General features: G+C 33.8%; 2 protein-coding genes and 1 pseudogene across 2 annotated transcripts; 2 read left to right on the top strand and 1 right to left on the bottom strand.

Moving 5' to 3' along the window:
- The first annotated feature begins 4496 nt into the window (after positions 1-4496).
- Positions 4497-5829, top strand: LOC143580782 (F-box/FBD/LRR-repeat protein At1g13570-like). Its single transcript, XM_077063721.1, has 4 exons — positions 4497-5207; positions 5310-5363; positions 5406-5477; positions 5566-5829. Exons 1-4 carry the CDS (start codon positions 4497-4499, stop codon positions 5827-5829), a joined length of 1101 nt encoding a protein of 366 aa, XP_076919836.1.
- A 386-nt stretch (positions 5830-6215) lies between these two features.
- On the bottom strand, positions 6216-6950 carry LOC143580783 (secreted RxLR effector protein 161 pseudogene; annotated as a pseudogene).
- A 7416-nt stretch (positions 6951-14366) lies between these two features.
- Positions 14367-15699, top strand: LOC143580784 (F-box/FBD/LRR-repeat protein At1g13570-like). The gene is made up of 4 exons (XM_077063723.1): positions 14367-15077; positions 15180-15233; positions 15276-15347; positions 15436-15699. The coding sequence occupies exons 1-4, from the start codon at positions 14367-14369 to the stop codon at positions 15697-15699; spliced, it is 1101 nt and encodes a 366-aa protein (XP_076919838.1).
- The last annotated feature ends 137 nt before the right edge of the window (positions 15700-15836 follow it).

Below are 15836 nucleotides of genomic sequence, written 5' to 3' on the forward strand. Positions count from 1 at the left end.
CATTATTTTGTTCTAAGGATGCAACCATATGGATAAACCTTTCGGGCACGGAATTTAGTAACTTTCGTACCAACGTAGGCTGATCAAATGTTGATCCTAGACTGGTTGCCTTAGTAACAATATTGTTTAACTTGGCAGTGAACGAATCAATAGATTCTTCTTCTTTCATATGCAACATATCAAACTCAGACTTGAGTGTTTGCATTCGTGCCTTTTGCACTATGTCTATACCAACATGTCTAGTTTTTAATGCCTCCCATACCTCTTTTGCACTTTTGCAATTAGCAACTTGCAATATGAGATCTTCGGGTAAGGCTTGAAACAAGTATGCAATCGCAGTTTTGTCTTTCTTGACATCTGGTTGCGTATCTACACTTGGTTCAATCATTCCCCATAATCCGTTTGCCTCAAGTATAGTCTTGATACGGATAGCCCAAATTATATAATTTGTGGACTTCAAAGTGGGACATTGGAAATGATTTAACGAACCACTTTCCTTTTGCATAACAATTATTTCTTTACTGCCACTATTTTCACCCATGTTCTTAATGGGGACCAGTAAACAATCTTAACAAACTTGAATGAGAATTTGTTAAGTAATGACAATTTTAACAAGGAATTAAACTAATTCCAAACAGTGACTTATTCTAATGGGATTCCAATAAGATTAGGACTTGAAAAAAATCATAGGAAATTCTTAATCCGGATTGAACAACTAATCTTTAGACAAAATATCAAAATTTAGTAACAATAGACTGTTAATATGATTGGAATTAAAATTTCTTTTAATTCACGTTTGGAATCAAAACCCAATAAAGTCAATGATAAAAAAAATGATTTCAGAACAATTGCAATTTGTATTCTGAAATTTTATGATCAATAAATAAAACACAAAAGGCCAACGATCAATATCCGAATTAATATGCTACTTAATCTGAAATTTACGATCAATATAATACACAAAAACAGATTTAATTACAACCTGGACTTTTTGTGCAGACCTTGAAGCGAGATTCTGATTAAACAAGAGTTCGTTCTTGTTCAGTAATCTGCTAGTATCAATTGCGTCTTCGAAAACACGAAAACGATTTGTGCGATCAGTTGACACAAAAGAACAACCAACGTTCTTTCTTGATCGGATAAGCAAACAAAACCGAGATCAAACGTGAACGATCTTCGTGAGACTTGATAACCCTATACAACACCTTCGACTCGTGTCTGGGTTTCAAACGCGAAGAACACTTGATCACAATATGTGATTGTATGTCACAGAAATTGATTTGACTGTTTGTGTAGATTCGAATGATCGAGCAAATAATTGATTCTTGAGAGCGAGAGAGCCTGATGCTCTGATACCAATTTGTTGCCCAGATTATGAACGCTAATTGAGAATCAAAGAGAAATAAGATGAATAAATTGCAAGATCAAATTGAATAATGTTGTGTCTGATGTTTTACACATCGATACATATATATAGAGATATACAAGTTATAAGGATATACAAGTTTAATCCTTCTACTTTATACATAAAACCCTTCTACTTTATACATAAAACACTTAAACTATAAGTATTTACTATTTACGCTAGTGACCCGCTAAGTATGGATGATCGGGATTAGTCCTTCAAGGTTTCAGTGTTTTTTATAAGTAATTGCAAATCCGTAGAAATCTGTTTGTATTAATATATTTCTTGTTAGAATAATGGAGAGCTGATTCACTGGACACATGCATTCAGGTTTGTACCAGATGATGTTATCAGCAGCATGTCAAATAATGTGATTGCTGATATTCTAGATCGATTGCCATTATATGTTTTGTATTTTAAATTTAAACGTGAAGATTAATATAAACGAATAATAAAGATAAATAAATGAATAGATAAACATGAAAGGGCTAAATTAGTATTTAAGCCATATTCTAAATACCATCTGGTCTAAATATCCAAATGTAGTTAGGTTGGTGTTAAATGTTAATAAAAAGAATTAATCATCATAACCACTCATATATAAACAAACTCTCTCTAAACATCATTTGTTTATGATTTATGCCATAACCGAAGAACTAGATCAATTATTAGTCTGATTATATTTAGCAAGAATATATTTTGTATTTATGGGAAAGTTTCTTATAGTTTACCGTGTATATATTCTATTTGTTAATGATATCCGTGTGCCCGTCTTAACCAAATTGAACCACTGCAAACCGAACCGACCAAACCATAACTCTGATTACAGCCCTTATGTTACATTCCTTATGAATGTGCTTGTGAATTCCTGAAATTATTTTTTTAACGGAACATACGTATTAATTATGTACAGATCTTGTTGTAAATATGTTAAGAGTTTTGATGTAAAAAAATCTTTTCAAATCCGATCATAAATGAGTTGATTAGGAGTTGCCCGAATTTGCAGACTCTTGACATCACAGCAAGTTACTGGGTATGCATCATACTGCTCGTTTTATATAATCTAATATATTTGCATTTGAAGTGTGATGTTTGAATATTTGAAAGGTTCAGATAGTGAAGTATGTTTGTTAAAGTATTTACCGGCGTGTTCCCCTTTCCTTAAAAAGATTGTTATTTATCCCTACGGTCCGATTACGCCAGATGAAAAGTTGAAATTTGCTATGAAGTTGCTGAAGCTCCATCGAGCCTTTGATGTTGATGTCGATCTATATTAGTTTCAGAGCCTTTGAACTTGTCTTTTTTTATTTTCCGTATGAATTTATGGCCTCGATGTGTAAGGAGAAATGAACATGTGCTTGTTAGTCTAGTATGAATTAACGCGATGTTTGGTATGTTATTTTGGAATGAATCACAATGGATATGAGATTGATTTGAAAGGTTTCAGTCAGGCGAACGGGTGGGCTGCACTCTGGGCTATTTCTTCTTTTTATTTTCCTTTCTATAACAACGGAAAATAATACACATTTTGTTTTGTTTTTCATTTTGTAAATTCCCAACTAACTTATGGCGCCCCATATGTAACAAACCAGAAGCGTTTTTGACACGCTGATAGAACGTATGTTCCTAGAAATGCAAAACTTATAAACCCTGACCCGTTAACCCTTCTGGTCTTTTTGTTCTCTCAATTACAAGATTATTGACCAACAAGAAGAATTAACCTGTAACACACCCGTATATACGAGTTAAGTTGTTACTTTTTAGTTAACAAAATAAAGAACGGTATTCATTTTTTTCGAAGGATCTAATTTGATTATTACTGGCAAGGCTTAAAACTAAACTAAAATTATAATAGTAATTGTTAAGACTAAAAATATATCTATTGTTAAGATATATTGTTAAGTTTATTGTTAAGTTTGATTTAGGTTTTTTTAACGAATTAACTAATAAAGTCTAGCTATCCGTTAAACTAAAAATATATCTTTCGTCAAAAATTTTATTATATTTTAAAAGATATGTAACTAGGTTAAGTTATTGACATACATAACAAATTTATTGTTTAGTTTTAGTTGGTGTTTATTCACTATTCAGTTTATACTAATAAGTTATATAACACTTTTTATAATTTAGGCTTTTTACGTATATAAAATACATCAAATTTGTTTTAGTCGCTGGTTATTTAATAGTGTTCGTCCATCTATGTTAAGTTATATATGTTCATTTCTGTTCGTAAATCACTCGTTTATACTATTAACGAATGGGGATAGACGAAAACGGACACTTTGTTTCCCTAATGAACGAACACAAACTAAAAAACACATGCCTTGTTCGTGTTTGTTTACAAGCCTAATTACGACCACCCGATTGACAAGTTCTAGTTCCGCCACTATTGAGGGGCACAAGTTTAGATTAGGAAATGTACTTATAGATTGAATATTATTTATACATAAGAATTAAAAACAAGGTTATTCCAATATTACTTAGGGGTTGTTTGTATTAATTAAATGGGCCACTTTCAACCCATTACACACATAATTTCCTTTTTTTTTCACTATTATTTGTCCCATTGCACTGGCATATATGTTTTATTATTCTTCATTTAATAATAAACGTATAAAAAGTATGTGGAGTGAAGTTAACGTCCTTTTTCTTCGCCAGAGATAAAGATGTGTGTTCAAATTAATTCCACCTGAGTAATAATCGAAGACATCTTCTGCGTTGTTTCTTTCAAGGTTAGAACAAGAGTTGCTTCTTGTGAAATTTATTTCAAGGTAAATTAAGCATTCTAGGGTTTGTAATAATATTGTTACTGCAAAATTTCATTTACGGATTTAAATAAGTTGTTTGCTTAGTTATCTGTTGATTCACAGTAGCAATCTAAACAAATCAAGCCATGTTTGTTAACTTTTCACGATCAACATTTTTTGCATACCTAAACCCTAATTTTGTGCAAATATGGAATCTAAGTATTTTTCTTTCTGAATTGAGTTTTAAGTTTACTTTTGTAACATATCCTTTAAAAAATAGAATCTGGCTAATTGTTCATTCTATTTGTGATATGATGATTAGTATGTGTCGTTTTCTTAGAATAATGGAGCCGACTCAACCAAGACATAATACGTTCCAGTTTGCACCAGGAGATTTTATTAGCCGCATGCCAGATAACGTGGTAACAAGTATTCTTGATCGATTGCCATTACAAGAAGCAGTGAGGACTGATGTCTTATCAAAAGCATGGAGGTTTAAGTGGAATATGCTTACGCAACTCATATTCGATGAGGACTTCTTCGAATATTTAACACAAACAGAAGATCAAAATAATCAAGTGAGGGTTTTAGTTAGTAGGCTTCTTCATCTTACAGGGCCTATTACAAAGTGTGTCATCGAAGTATATGCCGGATTGGATGTTGACGATGAAGATATCAGTCATTGGATTATATTGTTGTCAAGAAAAGGAGTTAAGGAACTCACTCTTAAGAGTAGAGATTATTGTTTCAATCTTCCACCTAATTTTCATGGTTTTCCAAACCTGTTGAGCTTAGAGTTGTACGTGAGTGGAAAAAACAATGAACTTGGGGAGTTTATCACTCGGTGTCCCTTACTTGAGAATTTGAAGTTATCTTCTTCTTCAAACAAAGTAAAAGTAGTTGAGATTGCAAAACTTGAAAATCTCAAAAGACTATCTTTATATTTGTGTAATGTTGACACTATGAAGGATTTTCATAGTTCCAGTACAATCTTTGAGCTTCTTGGTTCTCTTCCGAAACTTGAAGAGTTTGAGTTGAATTTTATAAATTCCATGGTAATTAATATTGCTAACTTGTTTGTGTCTTTGAAGTTTACTTTTCGTACAGAAACATAAGACTCGTATATTTCTAAGTATGTGTAATGGCTTTTCTTGTAGTTGGAGAATGATGATGCGCAACAGAGGTTCTCTGCCTCTTTTCCCAGCCTCAAGGTTCTTAAATTATCAGATATACTTTTAAACTATGATGTGCAGTTATCATGTGCTGTTGAATTGATTAGGAGCTGCCCGAATCTGCGGACTCTTGAAATCAAAGCAAGAAACGCGGTATGTAGACACCATATTGCTTGTTTTATAACATAAAATATACGTGTATATAGCTTAAGATTTGAATATATACTAGTGATTCTTGCAGCCTTTTCTCCCGTCCCCACCGGTAGAATACAGCACGACAGAGCAGCTGCAGCTTCGAAGTGTGATGTATGAATATGTGGGATTTTTAGAGAATGATGTGTGTTTGTTAAAGTATGTACTTGCATCTTCCCCTTTCCTTAAAAAGATTGTTATCAGTCCCAGGTGGTCGGACATTCCCATTGCATCGGATGAAAAGTTGAGGTTTGCTAAGAAGTTGTTGAAGTTCCATCGAGCTTCCCCCATAGCTGAAATCGATCTATCTTAATTTTAGTTGTTTAAACTTGTCTCAAATTTCCTGCATATTCGTATGAATTAAAGTTACTTTGAGCCTGGGTGCCGCCGAACTCTCCATAGACTGGTTTTAGTATTATGAAGTTTCATATGAATTAAGGTTTGTTGCCCAGATTATGAACGCTAATTGAGAATCAAAGAGAAATAAGATGAATAAATTGCAAGATCAAATTGAATAATGTTGTGTCTGATGTTTTACACATCGATACACATATATAGAGATATACAAGTTATAGGGATATACAAGTTTAACCCTTCTACTTTATACATAAAACACTTAAACTATAAGTATTTACTATTTACGCTAATGACCCGCTAAGTATGGATGATCGGGGATTAGTCCTTCAATCACCCCCTTAATCACGATCGTATTTGTTGCAGATCTTGAACACCGAGCAACTTCCTCATTGTGATGAACTTGTCTCTTCCTAGTGCTTTTGTCAGGATGTCTGCCTTTTGTAGTTCTCCACTAATGTGTTCCACATTGATATGATTGTTTTCCACACATTCCCTTATGAAGTGATAACGAGTATCAATGTGCTTGCTTCTTCCATGAAATACTGGATACTTCATTAGAGCAATAGCTGATTTATTGTCCACTAGTAATGTGATCTTTTCTTCTTTCCATCCAATCATTGCAGCGAGTAATCTCTTTAGCCATAATGCTTGGCATGTTGCTGCAGTTGCTGCCATGAATTCAGATTCACAGGATGATAGGGCAACAGTTTGTTGTTTCTGAGTGCACCAAGTTATTGGAGAGTTTCCAAAATAGAAGACTATTCCCGTGGTGCCTTTTCCTTCATCCGTATTTACTCCATAACTGCTATCACTATAGCCCGTTATTTTACAACCACAAACATTATAGTATGTTATACCAAGGTTTTGTGTTCCTTTGATATAACGTAGCACTTTCTTAATAGCCTTTTGGTGATGTTCTTTAGGTTCTTGCATGTACCTACTAAGTAAACCAACAGAATAACAGAGATCTGGCCTTATATGCAACAAGTATCTCAAACAACCGATTAAGCTTCTGTATTCTGTTGCATTGACTGAATTTCCCCCTTCAGTTTTTGTTAACTTAGTTCCTGGGTCCATTAGTATCTGGTGTCATTGCTATCCAACATTCTTGCATCTTTGAGAATTTTTGTTATATAACCGGATTGTTTAATAGAGATTTCACCCCCTGTTTGGGTGACTTCTATACCAAGATAGTAAGCCAATAACCCTAGATCACTTATTTCAAATTTCTCTTCCATTTGAGATTTGAAGTGATCAATTTCTTTCCTTGGATATCCAGTCACTATTAGATCATCAACATAGACTCCGATTAGTAAAGTTGAAGTCTCATTTCTTTTAGTGTAGACTGCTTGTTCCAAAGAGCACTTTTGAAATCCAAGGGATTTTAAGGTATGATCTAACTTTACATTCCATGCACGTGGAGCTTGTCTTAGTCCATATAGTGCCTTTGAAAGTTTATATACCTTCCCTTCGTTTTCTGGTTTCACAAAACCTTCTGGTTGCAAAACATATACTTCTTCTTTGAGTTCGCCATGCAGGAAAGCAGATTTTACATCCAAATGATGTACTTCCCAATCATTATAGGCTGCCAAAGCCAAAATCAAACAAACTGTCTCTATACGTGCTACGGGAGCAAAGACTTCATCAAAGTCTATCCCATGTTGTTGCACATAACCTTTTGCAACTAAACGTGCCTTGTGTTTGATGATCTTTCCACTTGCATCTCGTTTAGTCTTAAACACCCATTTCAGGCCAATTGCCTTTTGATTGTTAGGTAAAGCGGTCAACTTCCACGTTTTGTTTTTGTTGATTGAATCTATTTCCACTTTCATAGCTTCAATCCACTTTTCATCTTCCGATGCTTCTTTATAATTTCTAGGTTCATCTTCGGTCAATATTAACTCATTCGTCTCAACCTCTGGTGCTCTTTCTTATATTTCTGTTAAAGTATGAAAGCCTCGTACAGGTGTGTGATCAAATGAGTTAGATGAACTTGCTGAAGCTGATGTATATTCAATGGATCCTTGTGAATTTTGAATCATGGGCGTATGGTGATGGAGTGTAAAGTGAATTTGGCGATAGAGGGTCTTCATCCTCATTTTCATTGCCATTTGTGTTATCAAATTCACTATTTTCAACTTGAGTTTCATTCACAACCGGTGGATTAGTAACTTGAATATCTTCAATAGTGAAGTTTGTCCACTCAGGTTCCTCATGGTTGAAATCTTCAAAGTATTTACTCCAATCCCATGTTTCATTTTCCATGAATTTGACATCGCGACTGATGCAAACTTTCTTTGAAACAGGATCAAATAATCTATACGCCTTTGATCCTGGTTCGCTGCCTAAGTACACCATTTTTGTACTTCTATCATCTAATTTCTTTAGATGTGGCAAGGCAACTTTTGCATAAGCTATGCAACCAAAGATTCTAAGATGATCAAGCTTTGGTTTTCTTCCTTTCAAAGCTTCATATGGGGTGCAGTTTATTAGTGCCTTGGTGGGCACCCGATTCAAAACATAAATCGCATGTCTAACTGCTTCTCCCCAAAAGTTCCGAGGCATATTTGATGCTTTCAACATACTCCTAGTAGTCGACATTATAGTTCTATTTCGTCGTTCGACTACTCCGTTTTGTTGTGGGGAGTATGGTGCTGTAAGTTGCCTAGAGATGCCATTATTTTTGCAATATTGTGAGAATTCATTTGATGTGAATTCTCCACCTCTATCAGTTCTAAACATTTTTAACTTGGTTCCAACCTCGTTTTCAACCATCAATTTAAACTCTTTGAAAATCTCAAAGGCTTGATCCTTAGAGTTAAGAAAGTAGGCCCACATGTATCTAGTACAATCATCTACTAGAAGAAACATGTATTTCTTTCCTGCATGAGTTAATGGTGATATAGGACCACATAGATCTCAATATATTAGGTCCAATGGTTCCAAAGACTTGAACTTGGACTGTTTTGGAAATGGAGTTCTACTATGTTTACCTATTAAACATGCATCACAATTTGACTCTCATGATTTATACGAGGAATTCCCTGAACCAAATGTTTCTGGGTCATGGTTTTGATTGCGTCAAAATTTAAGTGACCCAACCGAGCATGCCATAACCATGCTTGGTCTTCTAAGTTTGCCAACAAGCAAACGGGTGTACCAATATTCAACTTGATGTGGTATAATCTGTTAGTTGAACGTATAACCTTCATTAGGAGTTTTTTATTTTGATCATATACCATCAATAGGTTATCCTCCATTACCACTTTGCACCCAGTTTCTGTTAATTGTCCCAAACTTAGGATATTACTTTTGAGACTTGGAATGTAGTAAACTTGCGAGATAATCTTTTGATCCCCATTCTTACATTCCAACAAGATGGAGCCTTTACCTTTAATATGTACCCGTGAATCATCTCCAAAACGGACATTTCCGCTAGCAGTTTCATCTAGATCGGTGAAATGTGTTCGTGTACTGGTCATATGGTTACTTGCACCATTATCTAAGTACCACATGCTCTCATGGGTAGTTATGACCTTTTCAGATTCAGTTTCTTTTTTGTTTAGGAAAACTTCTTGATGGATCTCATTATTATCAGTAATTGCCATCAAGAGGGTTGGCTCATTATCTTCTTGCACTAGATTTGCTGATCTTGTGCATTTTCATTTTTAGGGCAATAATTTGAATAATGCTTTGTAACATTTTACATTGCTTGTATCCTTCATAGCCTTTTCTTCTTTGCTATGATTGGATTTCCAAGAGGATTTTTCCTTTCTTCCAGATTGTCTAGACTTACCACCACGCCATTTATTGTGTGATGGTTCAAACTTCTTTTGTCCATGGTTACCAAACCGTTTTTCACGACTAAATTTGTTGTCGTGATTTGTGAACAGAAGTTTATCATTGCTATCGGTATGACTTCCCTTTTTAGACTTGATTCTTTCTTCAAAAGTCTTAAGTCTGCCGATGGTCTCATCTAGTGAGATCGTGTCTAGATCATTATTTTGTTCTAAGGATGCAACCATATGGATAAACCTTTCGGGCACGGAATTTAGTAACTTTCGTACCAACGTAGGCTGATCAAATGTTGATCCTAGACTGGTTGCCTTAGTAACAATATTGTTTAACTTGGCAGTGAACGAATCAATAGATTCTTCTTCTTTCATATGCAACATATCAAACTCAGACTTGAGTGTTTGCATTCGTGCCTTTTGCACTATGTCTATACCAACATGTCTAGTTTTTAATGCCTCCCATACCTCTTTTGCACTTTTGCAATTAGCAACTTGCAATATGAGATCTTCGGGTAAGGCTTGAAACAAGTATGCAATCGCAGTTTTGTCTTTCTTGACATCTGGTTGCGTATCTACACTTGGTTCAATCATTCCCCATAATCCGTTTGCCTCAAGTATAGTCTTGATACGGATAGCCCAAATTATATAATTTGTGGACTTCAAAGTGGGACATTGGAAATGATTTAACGAACCACTTTCCTTTTGCATAACAATTATTTCTTTACTGCCACTATTTTCACCCATGTTCTTAATGGGGACCAGTAAACAATCTTAACAAACTTGAATGAGAATTTGTTAAGTAATGACAATTTTAACAAGGAATTAAACTAATTCCAAACAGTGACTTATTCTAATGGGATTCCAATAAGATTAGGACTTGAAAAAAATCATAGGAAATTCTTAATCCGGATTGAACAACTAATCTTTAGACAAAATATCAAAATTTAGTAACAATAGACTGTTAATATGATTGGAATTAAAATTTCTTTTAATTCACGTTTGGAATCAAAACCCAATAAAGTCAATGATAAAAAAAATGATTTCAGAACAATTGCAATTTGTATTCTGAAATTTTATGATCAATAAATAAAACACAAAAGGCCAACGATCAATATCCGAATTAATATGCTACTTAATCTGAAATTTACGATCAATATAATACACAAAAACAGATTTAATTACAACCTGGACTTTTTGTGCAGACCTTGAAGCGAGATTCTGATTAAACAAGAGTTCGTTCTTGTTCAGTAATCTGCTAGTATCAATTGCGTCTTCGAAAACACGAAAACGATTTGTGCGATCAGTTGACACAAAAGAACAACCAACGTTCTTTCTTGATCGGATAAGCAAACAAAACCGAGATCAAACGTGAACGATCTTCGTGAGACTTGATAACCCTATACAACACCTTCGACTCGTGTCTGGGTTTCAAACGCGAAGAACACTTGATCACAATATGTGATTGTATGTCACAGAAATTGATTTGACTGTTTGTGTAGATTCGAATGATCGAGCAAATAATTGATTCTTGAGAGCGAGAGAGCCTGATGCTCTGATACCAATTTGTTGCCCAGATTATGAACGCTAATTGAGAATCAAAGAGAAATAAGATGAATAAATTGCAAGATCAAATTGAATAATGTTGTGTCTGATGTTTTACACATCGATACATATATATAGAGATATACAAGTTATAAGGATATACAAGTTTAATCCTTCTACTTTATACATAAAACCCTTCTACTTTATACATAAAACACTTAAACTATAAGTATTTACTATTTACGCTAGTGACCCGCTAAGTATGGATGATCGGGATTAGTCCTTCAAGGTTTCAGTGTTTTTTATAAGTAATTGCAAATCCGTAGAAATCTGTTTGTATTAATATATTTCTTGTTAGAATAATGGAGAGCTGATTCACTGGACACATGCATTCAGGTTTGTACCAGATGATGTTATCAGCAGCATGTCAAATAATGTGATTGCTGATATTCTAGATCGATTGCCATTATATGTTTTGTATTTTAAATTTAAACGTGAAGATTAATATAAACGAATAATAAAGATAAATAAATGAATAGATAAACATGAAAGGGCTAAATTAGTATTTAAGCCATATTCTAAATACCATCTGGTCTAAATATCCAAATGTAGTTAGGTTGGTGTTAAATGTTAATAAAAAGAATTAATCATCATAACCACTCATATATAAACAAACTCTCTCTAAACATCATTTGTTTATGATTTATGCCATAACCGAAGAACTAGATCAATTATTAGTCTGATTATATTTAGCAAGAATATATTTTGTATTTATGGGAAAGTTTCTTATAGTTTACCGTGTATATATTCTATTTGTTAATGATATCCGTGTGCCCGTCTTAACCAAATTGAACCACTGCAAACCGAACCGACCAAACCATAACTCTGATTACAGCCCTTATGTTACATTCCTTATGAATGTGCTTGTGAATTCCTGAAATTATTTTTTTAACGGAACATACGTATTAATTATGTACAGATCTTGTTGTAAATATGTTAAGAGTTTTGATGTAAAAAAATCTTTTCAAATCCGATCATAAATGAGTTGATTAGGAGTTGCCCGAATTTGCAGACTCTTGACATCACAGCAAGTTACTGGGTATGCATCATACTGCTCGTTTTATATAATCTAATATATTTGCATTTGAAGTGTGATGTTTGAATATTTGAAAGGTTCAGATAGTGAAGTATGTTTGTTAAAGTATTTACCGGCGTGTTCCCCTTTCCTTAAAAAGATTGTTATTTATCCCTACGGTCCGATTACGCCAGATGAAAAGTTGAAATTTGCTATGAAGTTGCTGAAGCTCCATCGAGCCTTTGATGTTGATGTCGATCTATATTAGTTTCAGAGCCTTTGAACTTGTCTTTTTTTATTTTCCGTATGAATTTATGGCCTCGATGTGTAAGGAGAAATGAACATGTGCTTGTTAGTCTAGTATGAATTAACGCGATGTTTGGTATCTTATTTTGGAATGAATCACAATGGATATGAGATTGATTTGAAAGGTTTCAGTCAGGCGAACGGGTGGGCTGCACTCTGGGCTATTTCTTCTTTTTATTTTCCTTTCTATAACAACGGAAAATAATACACATTTTGTTTTGTTTTTCATTTTGTAAATTCCCAACTAACTTATGGCGCCCCATATGTAACAAACCAGAAGCGTTTTTGACACGCTGATAGAACGTATGTTCCTAGAAATGCAAAACTTATAAACCCTGACCCGTTAACCCTTCTGGTCTTTTTGTTCTCTCAATTACAAGATTATTGACCAACAAGAAGAATTAACCTGTAACACACCCGTATATACGAGTTAAGTTGTTACTTTTTAGTTAACAAAATAAAGAACGGTATTCATTTTTTTCGAAGGATCTAATTTGATTATTACTGGCAAGGCTTAAAACTAAACTAAAATTATAATAGTAATTGTTAAGACTAAAAATATATCTATTGTTAAGATATATTGTTAAGTTTATTGTTAAGTTTGATTTAGGTTTTTTTAACGAATTAACTAATAAAGTCTAGCTATCCGTTAAACTAAAAATATATCTTTCGTCAAAAATTTTATTATATTTTAAAAGATATGTAACTAGGTTAAGTTATTGACATACATAACAAATTTATTGTTTAGTTTTAGTTGGTGTTTATTCACTATTCAGTTTATACTAATAAGTTATATAACACTTTTTATAATTTAGGCTTTTTACGTATATAAAATACATCAAATTTGTTTTAGTCGCTGGTTATTTAATAGTGTTCGTCCATCTATGTTAAGTTATATATGTTCATTTCTGTTCGTAAATCACTCGTTTATACTATTAACGAATGGGGATAGACGAAAACGGACACTTTGTTTCCCTAATGAACGAACACAAACTAAAAAACACATGCCTTGTTCGTGTTTGTTTACAAGCCTAATTACGACCACCCGATTGACAAGTTCTAGTTCCGCCACTGTTGAGGGGCACAAGTTTAGATTATGAAATGTACTTATAGATTGAATATTATTTATACATAAGAATTAAAAACAAGGTTATTCCAATATTACTTAGGGGTTGTTTGTATTAATTAAATGGGCCACTTTCAACCCATTACACACATAATTTCCTTTTTTTTTCACTATTATTTGTCCCATTGCACTGGCATATATGTTTTATTATTCTTCATTTAATAATAAACGTATAAAAAGTATGTGGAGTGAAGTTAACGTCCTTTTTCTTCGCCAGAGATAAAGATGTGTGTTCAAATTAATTCCACCTGAGTAATAATCGAAGACATCTTCTGCGTTGTTTCTTTCAAGGTTAGAACAAGAGTTGCTTCTTGTGAAATTTATTTCAAGGTAAATTAAGCATTCTAGGGTTTGTAATAATATTGTTACTGCAAAATTTCATTTACGGATTTAAATAAGTTGTTTGCTTAGTTATCTGTTGATTCACAGTAGCAATCTAAACAAATCAAGCCATGTTTGTTAACTTTTCACGATCAACATTTTTTGCATACCTAAACCCTAATTTTGTGCAAATATGGAATCTAAGTATTTTTCTTTCTGAATTGAGTTTTAAGTTTACTTTTGTAACATATCCTTTAAAAAATAGAATCTGGCTAATTGTTCATTCTATTTGTGATATGATGATTAGTATGTGTCGTTTTCTTAGAATAATGGAGCCGACTCAACCAAGACATAATACGTTCCAGTTTGCACCAGGAGATTTTATTAGCCGCATGCCAGATAACGTGGTAACAAGTATTCTTGATCGATTGCCATTACAAGAAGCAGTGAGGACTGATGTCTTATCAAAAGCATGGAGGTTTAAGTGGAATATGCTTACGCAACTCGTATTCGATGAGGACTTCTTCGAATATTTAACACAAACAGAAGATCAAAATAATCAAGTGAGGGTTTTAGTTAGTAGGCTTCTTCATCTTACAGGGCCTATTACAAAGTGTGTCATCGAAGTATATGCCGGATTGGATGTTGACGATGAAGATATCAGTCATTGGATTATATTGTTGTCAAGAAAAGGAGTTAAGGAACTCACTCTTAAGAGTAGAGATTATTGTTTCAATCTTCCACCTAATTTTCATGGTTTTCCAAACCTGTTGAGCTTAGAGTTGTACGTGAGTGGAAAAAACAATGAACTTGGGGAGTTTATCACTCGGTGTCCCTTACTTGAGAATTTGAAGTTATCTTCTTCTTCAAACAAAGTAAAAGTAGTTGAGATTGCAAAACTTGAAAATCTCAAAAGACTATCTTTATATTTGTGTAATGTTGACACTATGAAGGATTTTCATAGTTCCAGTACAATCTTTGAGCTTCTTGGTTCTCTTCCGAAACTTGAAGAGTTTGAGTTGAATTTTATAAATTCCATGGTAATTAATATTGCTAACTTGTTTGTGTCTTTGAAGTTTACTTTTCGTACAGAAACATAAGACTCGTATATTTCTAAGTATGTGTAATGGCTTTTCTTGTAGTTGGAGAATGATGATGCGCAACAGAGGTTCTCTGCCTCTTTTCCCAGCCTCAAGGTTCTTAAATTATCAGATATACTTTTAAACTATGATGTGCAGTTATCATGTGCTGTTGAATTGATTAGGAGCTGCCCGAATCTGCGGACTCTTGAAATCAAAGCAAGAAACGCGGTATGTAGACACCATATTGCTTGTTTTATAACATAAAATATACGTGTATATAGCTTAAGATTTGAATATATACTAGTGATTCTTGCAGCCTTTTCTCCCGTCCCCACCGGTAGAATACAGCACGACAGAGCAGCTGCAGCTTCGAAGTGTGATGTATGAATATGTGGGATTTTTAGAGAATGATGTGTGTTTGTTAAAGTATGTACTTGCATCTTCCCCTTTCCTTAAAAAGATTGTTATCAGTCCCAGGTGGTCGGACATTCCCATTGCATCGGATGAAAAGTTGAGGTTTGCTAAGAAGTTGTTGAAGTTCCATCGAGCTTCCCCCATAGCTGAAATCGATCTATCTTAATTTTAGTTGTTTAAACTTGTCTCAAATTTCCTGCATATTCGTATGAATTAAAGTTACTTTGAGCCTGGGTGCCGCCGAACTCTCCATAGACTGGTTTTAGTATTATGAAGTTTCATATGAATTAAGGTTTGTTGCCC

This window comes from Bidens hawaiensis, unplaced genomic scaffold (assembly GCF_021521415.1).
Source record: "Bidens hawaiensis isolate Kalapana, Puna unplaced genomic scaffold, B.hawaiensis_p1.1 tig00030599_1, whole genome shotgun sequence".
NCBI lineage: Eukaryota > Viridiplantae > Streptophyta > Magnoliopsida > Asterales > Asteraceae > Bidens > Bidens hawaiensis.